At 51.4% G+C, this 12,080-nt stretch overlaps 1 protein-coding gene across 1 annotated transcript in view; it reads left to right on the top strand.

The window, feature by feature from the left end:
- The first annotated feature begins 2,757 nt into the window (after positions 1–2,757).
- The window catches only part of lclat1 (lysocardiolipin acyltransferase 1), a 79,507-nt gene continuing 70,184 nt past the window's right edge, over positions 2,758–12,080 (top strand). Inside the window, exon 1 of the mRNA XM_078204542.1 lies at positions 2,758–2,913. Coding sequence (XP_078060668.1) covers positions 2,777–2,913 — 137 coding nt within the window. The 5' untranslated portion in view covers positions 2,758–2,776. The remainder of the gene's footprint in view (positions 2,914–12,080) is intronic.

Here is a 12,080-nt window from a genome sequence, read left to right as displayed (position 1 = left end):
CAGATTACTCTGTATCCATGTGAATTGACCTTCTTTACAAGTCTCCCATGTGGGACCTTGTCAAAGGCTTTGCTGAAATCCATGTAAACTATATGGTGAGCTAGCTAGATGGGTGGAGAACTGGCTTAGCCATAGAAGACTAGCAGTGGAGGGGTCTTTTTCCGGTTGGAGGTCTGTGACTAGTGGTGTTCCGCAGGGCTCTGTACTGGGACCTCTGCTGTTTGTGATATATATAAATGATTTGGAGGAAGATGTAACTGGTGTGATTGGTAAGTTTGCGGACGACACGAAGATTGCTGGAGTTGCGGATAGTGATGAACATTGTCAGAGAATACAGCAGGATATAGATAGGCTGGAACATTAGACGGAGAAATGGCAGATGGAATTTAATCCAGATAAATGCGAAGTGATGCATTTCGGTAGATCTAATGTAACATAGAAACCCTACAGTGCAGAAGGAGGCCATTCGGCCCATCGAGTCTGCACCGACCACAATCCCACCCAGGCCCTACCCCCACATATTTTACCCGCTAATCCCTCTAACCTACACATCCCAGGACTCTAAGGGGCAATTTTCTAACCTGGCCAATCAACCTAACCCGCACATCTTTGGACTGTGGGAGGAAACCGGAGCACCCGGAGGAAACCCACGCAGACACGAGGAGAATGTGCAAACTCCACACAGACAGTGACCCGAGCCGGGAATCGAACCCGGGACCCTGGAGCTGTGAAGCAGCAGTGCTAACCACTGTGCTACCGTGCCGCCCCAAGGGGGAGCTATACAATAAATGTAAGGGGGAGCTATACAATAAATGGCAGAACCATCAGGAGTATAGACACACAGAGGGACCTGGGTGTACAAGTCCACAGATCCTTAAAGGTGGCAGCACAGGTGGAGAGGGTGGTGAAGAAGGCATATGGCATGCTTGCCTTTATTGGATGGGGCATAGAGTATAAAAGTTGGCATATGATGTTGCGGCTGTATAGAACGTTGGTTAGGCCACATTTGGAATACTGCGTCCAGTTCTGGTCGCCACACTACCAGAAGGACTTGGAGGCTTTGGAGAGAGTGCAGAGAAGGTTTACCAGGATGTTGCCTGGTATGGAGGGTCTTAGCTATGAGGAGAGATTGGCTAAACTGGGGTTGTTCTCCCTGGAAAGACGGAGGATGAGGAGCGACCTAATAGAGGTGTATAAAATTATGAAGGGGATCGATAGGGTGAACAGTGGGAAGCTTTTTCCCAGGTCGGAGGTGACAAACACAAGGGGTCACGGGTTCAAGGTGAGGGGGGCAAGGTTCAACACAGATGTCAGGGGGACGTATTTTACACAGAGGGTGGTGGGGGCCTGGAATGCACTGCCAAGCAAGGTGATTGAGGCGGACACGCTGGGATCGTTTAAGACTTATCGAGATAGCCACATGAACAGACTGGGAATAGAGGGATACAAACGAATGGTCTAGTTGGGCACATGAGCGGTGCAGGCTTGGAGGGCCGAAGGGCCTGGTCCTGTGCTGTATTGTTCTTTGTTCTTTAAAAAAAAATTTTAAAAATACTTTTCCAATTCAATCAAATCAAGTCCAATTCAGAGTCTCAACAAGTTGAGACATTTCCGATCCAGGCTGACAAGACAGGGCGAGCGACCATTTACCCTGTCCTGGGCCCGATCTACATGAGCCAAGCTGATTGGAGGAGGGGGAGGTTCCTCCTCCAAGGCTTGATCTCATTTGCATCTTAGCCAAAAGGCCCAGATGCCGCTTTTAAAAATTGCTTCATATGAAACATATGAAGCTTAAATGCAACCCAATGACCTCAACCAAGTGCAGCATCCGCACAACTACACCTGATCTTAGCCAAAAGGCCGAGAAGCGAGGTCTCTGTTCTTTGACTGCACTGCCCTCATCGACACACCTCAACATTCAATCAGATCTGGGGATGGGGTCAGGGTTCAGGGGTCCTGTTGGTTCCCTGGTGATGGGGTCAGGGTTCAGGGGTCCTGTGGTTTCCCTGGTGATGGGGTCAGGGTTCAGGGGTCCTGTTGGTTCCCTGGGGATGGGGTTAGGGTTCAGGGGTCCTGTGGTTTCCCTGGTGATGGGGTCAGGGTTCAGGGGTCCTGTGGTTTCCCTGGTGATGGGGTCAGGGTTCAGGGGTCCTGTGGTTCCCTGGGGATGGGATCAGGGTTCAGGGGTTCTGTGGTTTCCCTGGTGATGGGGTCAGGGTTCAGGGGTCCTGTTGGTTCCCTGGTGATGGGGTCAGGGTTCAGGGGTCCTGTTGGTTCCCTGGGGATGGGGTCAGGGTTCAGGTGTCCTGTGGTTTCCCTGGTGATGGGGTCAGGGTTCAGGGATCCTGTGGTTTCCCTGGGGATGGGGTCAGGGTTCAGGGGTCCTGTTGGTTCCCTGGGGATGGGATCAGGGTTCAGGGGTCCTGTTGGTTCCCTGGGGATGGGGTCAGGGTTCAGGGGTCCTGTGGTTTCCCTGGTGATGGGGTCAGGGTTCAGGGGTCCTGTGGTTTCCCTGGTGATGGGGTCAGGGTTCAGGGGTCCTGTGGTTTCCCTGGTGATGGGGTCAGGGTTCAGGGATCCTGTGGTTTCCCTGGGGATGGGGTCAGGGTTCAGGGGTCCTGTGGTTTCCCTGGTGATGGGGTCAGGGTTCAGGGGTCCTGTGGTTTCCCTGGGGATGGGGTCAGGGTTCAGGGGTCCTGTGGTTTCCCTGGTGATGGGGTCAGGGGTCCTGGGTTGGTCTCAGAGGTGAAAGTTCAGGCTCCCTCAGCCGGTCACCATGGTGACGGCTCCTGGTTTCCAGCCGGAACCTTTTTCCGGGCGGACCCGCAGCAGCGGCGGAGCCGGAGCCGAGACACCGACACCGAGCCCGGGACAGGGACACAGCGCCCGGCAGGAGAGCCCGGCACCGGGAGGGTGAGAGAGACAGGGCCCGGCCTGAGCCCGGGGCCGCGGGAGAGCCGCCCGGCCCGAGTCCCGACACCCGACACCCGACACCGAGACCGCTGCAGTGACCCCCCCCCCCCCCCGGGAGTGAGGCAGTGACCCCCCCCCCCCCCCCCCCGGGAGTGAGGCAGTGACCCCCCCCCCCCCCCCCCGGAGTGAGGCAGTGACCCCCCCCCCCCCCCCGGGAGTGAGGCAGTGACCCCCCCCCCCCCCCCCCGGGAGTGAGGCAGTGACCCCCCCCCCCCCCCCCGGGAGTGAGGCAGTGACCCCCCCCCCCCCCCCGGAGTGAGGCAGTGACCCCCCCCCCCCCCCCCCGGAGTGAGGCAGTGACCCCCCCCCCCCCCCCGGGAGTGAGGCAGTGACCCCCCCCCCCCCCCCGGAGTGAGGCAGTGACCCCCCCCCCCCCCCGGAGTGAGGCAGTGACCCCCCCCCCCCCCCCCGGGAGTGAGGCAGTGACCCCCCCCCCCCCCCCGGGAGTGAGGCAGTGACCCCCCCCCCCCCCCCGGGAGTGACGCAGTGACCCTCTCCCCCCCCCCCCCCGGGAGTGAGGCAGTGACCCCCCCCCCCCCCCCGGAGTGAGGCAGTGACCCCCCCCCCCCCCCCCCCGGAGTGAGGCAGTGACCCTCCCCCCCCTCCCCCGGGAGTGAGGCAGTGACCCTCCCCCCCCCCCCCCCGGAGTGAGGCAGTGACCCTCTCCCCCCCCCCCCCCCCCCGGGAGTGAGGCAGTGACCCCCCCCCCCCCCCCCCCCCGGGAGTGAAGCAGTGACCCCCCCCCCCCCCCCCCGGGAGTGAGGCAGTGACCCTCCCCCCCCCACCCCCTGGGAGTGAGGCAGTGACCCTCTCCCCCCCCCCCCCCCCCCCGGGAGTGAGGCAGTGACCCTCTCCCTCTCCCCCCCCCCCCCCCCGGGAGTGAGGCAGTGACCCTCTCCCCCCCCCCCCCCCCCCGGGAGTGAGGCAGTGACCCTCTCCCTCTCCCCCCCCCACCCCCTGGGAGTGAGGCAGTGACCCTCTCCCTCCCCCCCCCCCCCCCCCCCCCCGGGAGTGAGGCAGTGACCCTCTCCTTCCCCCCCCCCCCCCCCCGGGAGTGAGGCAGTGACCCTCTCCCCCCACCCCCCCCCGGAGTTGCAGAGGGAGGTTGGAAGAGGGTTGGTAAAGAGAGTGGTCCTTTGCAGGAAGAGGAGAGTGAGGTACTTCCCACTCCGGACACTGAGGATCACAGCAGTGGACGCGGCTCAGTTACCGGACTGTCCAAACCCAGCGGGATCAGCTGGGAGCCAGGCAGCAGGTGAGCACCTATTTCAACCATTCACTCCAACACCTTCAGAACAAAGATAAAACCAACCCACCCCCAAAAACACATCACCATGTTGCTCAAGTCTTTCTCTGCCTGTCATTTATTTGTTCAGTGCAGATAGAGAACATAGAACATTACAGCACAGAACAGGCCCTTCGGCCCACGATGTTGTGCCGAGCTTTATCTGAAACCAAGATCAAGCGATCCCTCTCCCTATCATCCTGGTGTGCTCCATGTGCCTATCCAATAACCGCTTAAATGTTCCGAAAGTGTCTGACTCCACTATCACTGCAGGCAGTCCATTCCACACCCCAACCTCTCTTCTCTCTGCGTAAAGAACCCACCTCTGATATCCTTCCTGTATCTCCCACCACGAACCCTATAGTTATGCCCCCTTGTAATAGCTCCATCCACCCGAGGAAATAGTCTTTGGACGTTCACTCTATCTATCCCCTTCATCATTTTATAAACCTCTATTAAGTCTCCCCTCAGCCTCCTCCGCTCCAGAGAGAACAGCCCTAGCTCCCTCAACCTTTCCTCATAAGACCTACCCTCCAAACCAGGCAGCATCCTGGTAAATCTCCTCTGCACTCTTTCCAGCGCTTCCACATCCTTCTTATAGTGAGGTGACCAGAACTGCACACAATATTCCAAATGTGGTCTCACCAAGGTCCTGTACAGTTGCAGCATAACCCCACAGCTCTTAAACTCCAACCCCCTGTTAATAAAAGCTAACACACTATAGGCCTTCTTCACAGCTCTATCCACTTGAGTGGCAATCTTTAGAGATCTGTGGATATGAACCCCAAGATCTCTCTGTTCCTCCACAGTCTTCAGAACCCTACCTTTGACCCTGTAATCCACAGTTAAATTTGTCCTACCAAAATGAATCACCTCACATTTAAGGGTTAAACTCCATTTGCCATTTTTCAGCCCAGCTTTGCATCCTATCTATGTCTCTTTGCAGCCTACAACAGCCCTCCACCTCATCCACCGCTCCACCAATCTTGGTGTCATCAGCAAATTTACTGATCCACCCTTCAGCCCCCTCCTCTAAGTCATTAATAAAAATCACAAAGAGCAGAGGACCAAGCACTGATCCCTGTGGCACTCCGATAGCAACCTGCCTCCAGTCTGAAAATTTTCCATCCACCACCCACCCTCTGTCTTCTGTTAGATAGCCAGTTACCTATCCAATCGGCCAACTTTCCCTCTATCCCACACCTCCTTACTTTCATCGTTATCCGACCATGGGGGACCTTATCAAACGCCTTACTAAAATCCATGTATATGACATCAACTGCCCTACCTTCATCAACACACTTAGTTACCTCCTCAAAAAATTCTATCAAATTTGTGAGGCACGACTTGCCCTTCACGAATCCGTGCTGACTATCCCGGATTAATCCGCATCTTTCTAAATGGTCGTAAATCCCATCCCTAAGGACCTTTTCCATCAATTTGCCAACCACCGAAGTAAGACTAACCGGCCTGTAATTACCAGGGTTATTTCTATTCCCTTTCTTAAACAGAGGAACAACATTCGCCATTCTCCAGTCCTCTGGCACTATCCCCGTGGACAGTGAGGACCCAAAGATCAAAGGCTCTGCAATCTCATCCCTTGCCTCCCAAAGAATCCTAGGATACATTTCATCAGGCCCAGGGTACTTATCGACCTTCAGTTTATTCAAAACTGCCAGGACATCCTCCCTCCGAACATCTATTTCCTCCAGCCTATTAGCCTGTAACACCTTCTCTTCCTCAAAAACATGGCCCCTCTCCTTGGTGAACACTGAAGAAAAGTATTAATTCATCACCTCGGCTATCTCTACTGACTCCATACACAAGTTCCCACTACTGTCCTTGACCGGCCCTAACCTCACCCTGGTCATTCTTTTATTCCTCACATAAGAGTAAAAAGCCTTGGGGTTTTCCTTGATCTGACCCGCCAAGGACTTCTCATGTCCCCTCCTGGCTCTCCTAAGCCCCTTTTTCAGCTCATTCCTTGCTAACTTGTAACCCTCAATCGAGCCATCTGAACCTTGTTTCCTCATCCCTACATAAGCTTCCCTCTTCCTTTTCACAAGACATTCTACCTCTTTCGTGAACCATGGTTCCCTCACTCGGCCATTTCCTCCCTGCCTGACAGGGACATACCTATCAAGGACACCCAGTATTTGTTCCTTGAAAAAGTTCCACTTTTCATTAGTTCCTTTCCCTGACAGTTTCTGTTCCCAACTTATGCCCCCTAATTCTTGCCTAATCGCATCATAATTACCTCTCCCCCAATTGTAAACCTTGCCCTGCCGTCCGGCCCTATCCCTCTCCATTGCAATAACAAAAGACACCGAATTGTGGTCACTATCTCCAAAGTGCTCTCCCACAACCAAATCTAACACTTGGCCTGGTTCATTTCCCAGTACCAAATCCAATGTGGCCTCACCTCTTGTCGGCCTATCCACATATTGTGTCAGGAAACCCTCCTGCACACACTGCACAAAAACTGCCCCATCTGAAATATTTGACCTACAAAGGTTCCAATCAATATTTGGAAAGTTAAAGTCCCCCATGACAACTACCCTGTGACCCCCACACATATCCATAATCTGCTTAGCAATTTCTTCCTCCACATCTCTATTACTATTTGGGGGCCTATAGTAAACTCCTAGCAACGTGACCGCTCCTTTCCTATTTCTAACTTCAGCCCATATTACCTCAGTGTGCAGATCCCCCACGAAGTGCCTTTCCGCAGTCGTTAAACTATCCTTGATTAACAGTGCCACTCCTCCACCTCTTTTACCAGCTTCCCTACACTTAGTGAAACATCTATACCCCGGAACGTCCAACAACCATTCCTGTCCTTGTTCTACCCACGTCTCCGTAATGGCCACAGCATCGTAGTCCCAAGTACCAATCCACGCCCCAAGTTCATCTACCTTGTTCCGGATGCTCCTTGCATTGAATTTTTATGCAGATATTTTATACTGAGACTGTTGCCCAATCACTGATGATTGTTGGGGATCCAGTCGTTGAGGTCCAATGCATATGAGGGTGATCCATGTTGGGATCCAATGCATGAGATGATCCATGTTGGGATCCAATGCATATGAGGGTGATCCAGTGATTTGCATCCAATATTAGTGAGTACTGAAACAGGTGGGTAGTGGAAATGAATGTGTAACTGGAGCCAAGGTGAAAGAGTGAGGGCTTTACCTTCCTGTGACATTGGGAGTGGGATCAGTTCCAGGGGAGGTGAGATCTCTCCAAGTCCAGGTGGGTTGCTGCTGCTGTTTGAGGCTTAAACTAGCTTGGTATGTCCTTCGAGGTGATTGGATTCAGAGTGCAGGGTTTGCTTCCTTTTGACTGTCACTGCTCTGATCCATCATTAAGATGCTGTGATACAGCTAGATGTACCATGATGGTGCTATCTTCAACAATTGGCATCAAGCTCCTCCCAGCCATTGATGTTAGCGCTCTCTCTACACAAAGAGCTTCAGAGTATCTTTGAAGCTATAAGATGTAAGACAGAAGTAGACCATTCGGCCCATCAAATCTTCTCTGCCATTTAATGAGATTATGACTGATCTGGTTGATAATCCTCAACTCCACTTTCCTGCCTTATCCCCATACTGGGTAGTGTGGATGAGCAGAGGGATCTGGGTGTCCATGTGCATAGATCCCTGAAAGTTGGCACCCAGGTTGATAGGGTTGTTAAGAAGGCGTACGGAGTGTTTGCTTTTATTGGTAGAGGGATTGAGTTTCGGAGCCAGGAGGTCATGCTGCAACTGTACAAAACTCTGGTGCGGCCGCATTTGGAGTATTGCGTACAGTTCTGGTCACCGTATTATAGGAAAGATGTGGAAGTGTTGGAAAGGGTGCAGAGGAGATTTACCAGGATGTTGCCTGGTTTGGTGGGAAAATCGTATGAGGAAAGGCTGAGGGGCTTGAGGGTGTTTTTGTTAGAGAGAAGAAGGTTAAGAGGTGACTTAATAGAGGCATACAAGATGATCAGAGGATTAGATAGGGTGGATAGTGAGAGCCTTTTTCCTCGGATGGTGATGGCTAGCACGAGGGGACATAGCTTTAAATTGAGGGGTGATAGATATAGGACAGATGTTAGAGGTAGGTTCTTTACTCAGAGAGTAGTAAGGGCGTGGAATGCCCCGCCTGCAGCAGTGGTGGACTCGTCAACGTTGAGAGCGTTCAAGTGGTTATTGGATAAACATATGGATGATATTGGAATAGTGTAGGTTAGATGGGCTTTAGATTGGTTCCACTGGTCGGCGCAACATCGAGGGCCGAAGGGCCTGTTCTGCGCTGTAATGTTCTATGTTCTATAACCCTCGATTTCCTTACTAATTAAAAATCTATCTCAGCCTTGTACGTACATAATCACCCAGCCTCTACAGCCCTCTGCGATAAAGAATTCCACAGAATCACTACCCTCTGAAAGAAGAAATTCCTCCTCAGCTCTGTCTTCAATGCCTTACCCTGTGGTTATTCCCTCTGGTCCTAGACTCTCCCACAAGGAGAAACAACATCTCAGCATCTACCCTGTCAAGCCCCCTGAGAGCCCTGTATGTCTCTCTAAAATCGCGTCACATTCTTCTAAACTCTGATGAATACAGACCCAACCTACTCAACTTCTCATCGTAAGAAAATCCCTCCATACCCAAGATCAACCTAGTGAATCTTCTTTGGACTGCCCCCAATGCCTGTATATCTTTCCTTAGATAAGAGGATTTGATTTGATTTATTATTGTCACGTGTTGGGATATAGTGAAAAGTATTTTCTTGTGCTACACAGACAAAACATACCGTTCATAGAGTACATAGGGAGAAGGAAAGGAGAGGGTGCAGAATATAGGGCCCTATTTTACCATTTAGAAACAAAGAAACCCTACAGTGCAGAAGGAGGCCATTCGGCCCATCGAGTCTGCACCGACCACAATCCCACCCAGGCCCTACCCCCACATATTTACCCACTAATCCCTCTAACCTACGCATCCCAGGACACCAAGGGGCAATTTTAGCATGGCCAATCAACCTAACCTGCACATCTTTGGACTGTGGGAGGAAACCGGAGCACCCGGAGGAAACCCACGCAGACACGAGGAGAATGTGCAAACTCCACACAGACAGTGACCCGAGCCAGGAATCGAACCTGGGCCCCTGGAGCTGTGCAGCAGCAGTGCTAACCACTGTGCTACCGTGCCGCCCGGGTAAGCGCTGGGTGGACTTACATAAGAACATAAGAAATAGGAGCAGGAGTAGGCCATCTAGCCCCTCGAGCCTGCCCCGCCATTCAATAAGATCATGGCTGATCTGACGTGGATCAGTACCACTTACCCGCCTGATCCCCATAACCCTTAATTCCCTTACCGATCAGGAATCCATCCATCCGCGCTTTAAACATATTCAGCGAGGTAGCCTCCACCACCTCAGTGGGCAGAGAATTCCAGAGATTCACCACCCTCTGGGAGAAGAAGTTCCTCCTCAACTCTGTCTTAAACCGACCCCCCTTTATTTTGAGGCTGTGTCCTCTAGTTTTAACTTCCTTACTAAGTGGAAAGAATCTCTCCGCCTCCACCCTAATCAGCCCCCGCATTATCTTATAAGTCTCCATAAGATCCCCCCTCATCCTTCTAAACTCCGAGTACCAACCCAATCTCCTCAGCCTCTCCTCATAATCCAAACCCCTCATCTCCGGTATCAACCTGGTGAACCTTCTCTGCACTCCCTCCAATGCCAATATATCCTTCCTCATATAAGGGGACCAATACTGCACACAGTATTCCAGCTGCGGCCTCACCAATGCCCTGTACAGGCGCATCAAGACATCCCTGCTTTTATATTCTATCCCCCTCGCGATATAGGCCAACATCCCATTTGCCTTCTTGATCACCTGTTGTACCTGCAGACTGGGCTTTTGCGTCTCATGCACAAGGACCCCCAGGTCCCTTTGCACGGTAGCATGTTTTAATTTGTTTCCATTGAGATAGTAATCCCATTTGTTATTATTTCCTCCAAAGTGTATAACCTCGCATTTATCAACGTTATACTCCATTTGCCATATCCTCGCCCACTCACTCAACCTGTCCAAATCTCTCTGCAGATCTTCTCCGTCCTCCACACGATTCACTTTTCCACTTATCTTTGTGTCGTCTGCAAACTTCGTTACCCTACACTCCGTCCCCTCCTCCAGATCATCTATATAAATGGTAAATAGTTGCGGCCCGAGTACCGATCCCTGCGGCACGCCACTAGTTACCTTCCTCCAACCGGAAAAACACCCATTTATTCCGACTCTTTGCTTCCTGTCGGATAGCCAGTCCCCAATCCACTTTAACACACTACCCCCAACTCCGTGTGCCCTAATCTTCTTCAGCAGCCTTTTATGGGGCACCTTATCAAACGCCTTTTGGAAATCCAAAAACACCGCATCCACCGGTTCTCCTCCATCAACCGCCCTAGTCACATCTTCATAAAAATCCAACATGTTCGTCAAGCACGACTTTCCCCTCATGAATCCATGCTGCGTCTGATCGAACCATTTCTATCCAGATGCCCTGCTATCTCCTCTTTAATAATGGATTCCAGCATTTTCCCTACTACAGACGTTAAGCTGACCGGCCTATAGTTACCCGCCTTTTGTCTCCTTCCTTTTTTAAACAGCGGCGTAACATTAGCCGTTTTCCAATCAACCGGCACTACCCCAGAATGCAACGAGTTTTGATAAATAATCACCAACGCATCCACTATTACCTCTGACATTTCTTTCAATACCCCTGGGATGCATTCCATCCGGACCCGGGGACTTGTCCACCTTTAGTCCCATTAGTTTACCCAGCACTGCCTCTCTGGTAACATTAATTGTATTAAGTATTTCTCCTGCTGCCAACCCTCTATCGTTAATATTTGGCAAACTATTTGTGTCCTCCACCGTGAAGACCGACACAAAAAACTTATTTAAAGACTCAGCCATATCCTCATTTCCCACTATTAACTCCCCCCTCTCGTCCTCCAAGGGTCCAACATTCACTCTAGCCACTCTATTCCTTTTTATATATTTATAAAAACTTTTACTATCATTTTTTATATTAATTGCTAGCCTAGCTTCATAGTCTATCCTTCCTTTCTTTATCGCTTTCTTAGTCTCTCTTTGTTGTTTCTTAAATTTTTCCCAATCACTTGTTTCTCCACTATTTTTGGCCACTCTGTACGCAGCTGTTTTTATTTTAATACTCTCTATTTCCTTCGTTATCCACGGCTGGTTCTCCCTTTTCTTACAATCCTTGTTTTTTGCTGGAATATATTTTTGCTGAGAACTGAAAAGGATCTCCTTAAAAATCCTCCACTGTTCCTCAGCTATCCTACCTGCCAGCCTGCTCTCCCAGTCTACCTTAGCCAATTCATCCCTCATCCTATCATATTTCCCTCTGTTCAAACAGAGGACACTGGTTTGGGACCAAACTTTCTCCTCTTCCATCTGAATCAGAAATTCGACCGTATTGTGGTCACTAGACCCAAGAGGGTCCTTCACAATAAGATCCTTAATTCTACCTACCTCGTTACACAATACCAGATCCAAAATAGCTCGTTCCCTCGTCGGTTCCGTAACATGCTGTTCAAGGAAACTATCCCGACAGCATTCTAAGAACTCTTCCTCCATTCCACCCTTACCGACTTGAGTCTGCCAGTCAATGTGCATGTTGAAGTCCCCCATGATTATTGCCGTTCCGTTTTTACACTTGAAACTGGGAGTGTTTCAGATCCGACTTTTAGACCCATTCTCAGGCGCCCCCATACGCACTCTGCCTGAAAAAATATCAGTGATTCCGAA

Source organism: Mustelus asterias, unplaced genomic scaffold (genome assembly GCF_964213995.1).
Source record: "Mustelus asterias unplaced genomic scaffold, sMusAst1.hap1.1 HAP1_SCAFFOLD_373, whole genome shotgun sequence".
NCBI classification, from domain to species: Eukaryota; Metazoa; Chordata; class Chondrichthyes; order Carcharhiniformes; family Triakidae; genus Mustelus; species Mustelus asterias.
Note: the sequence above shows the minus strand (reverse complement) of the source record. Positions and strands in the feature narration are given on the sequence as shown.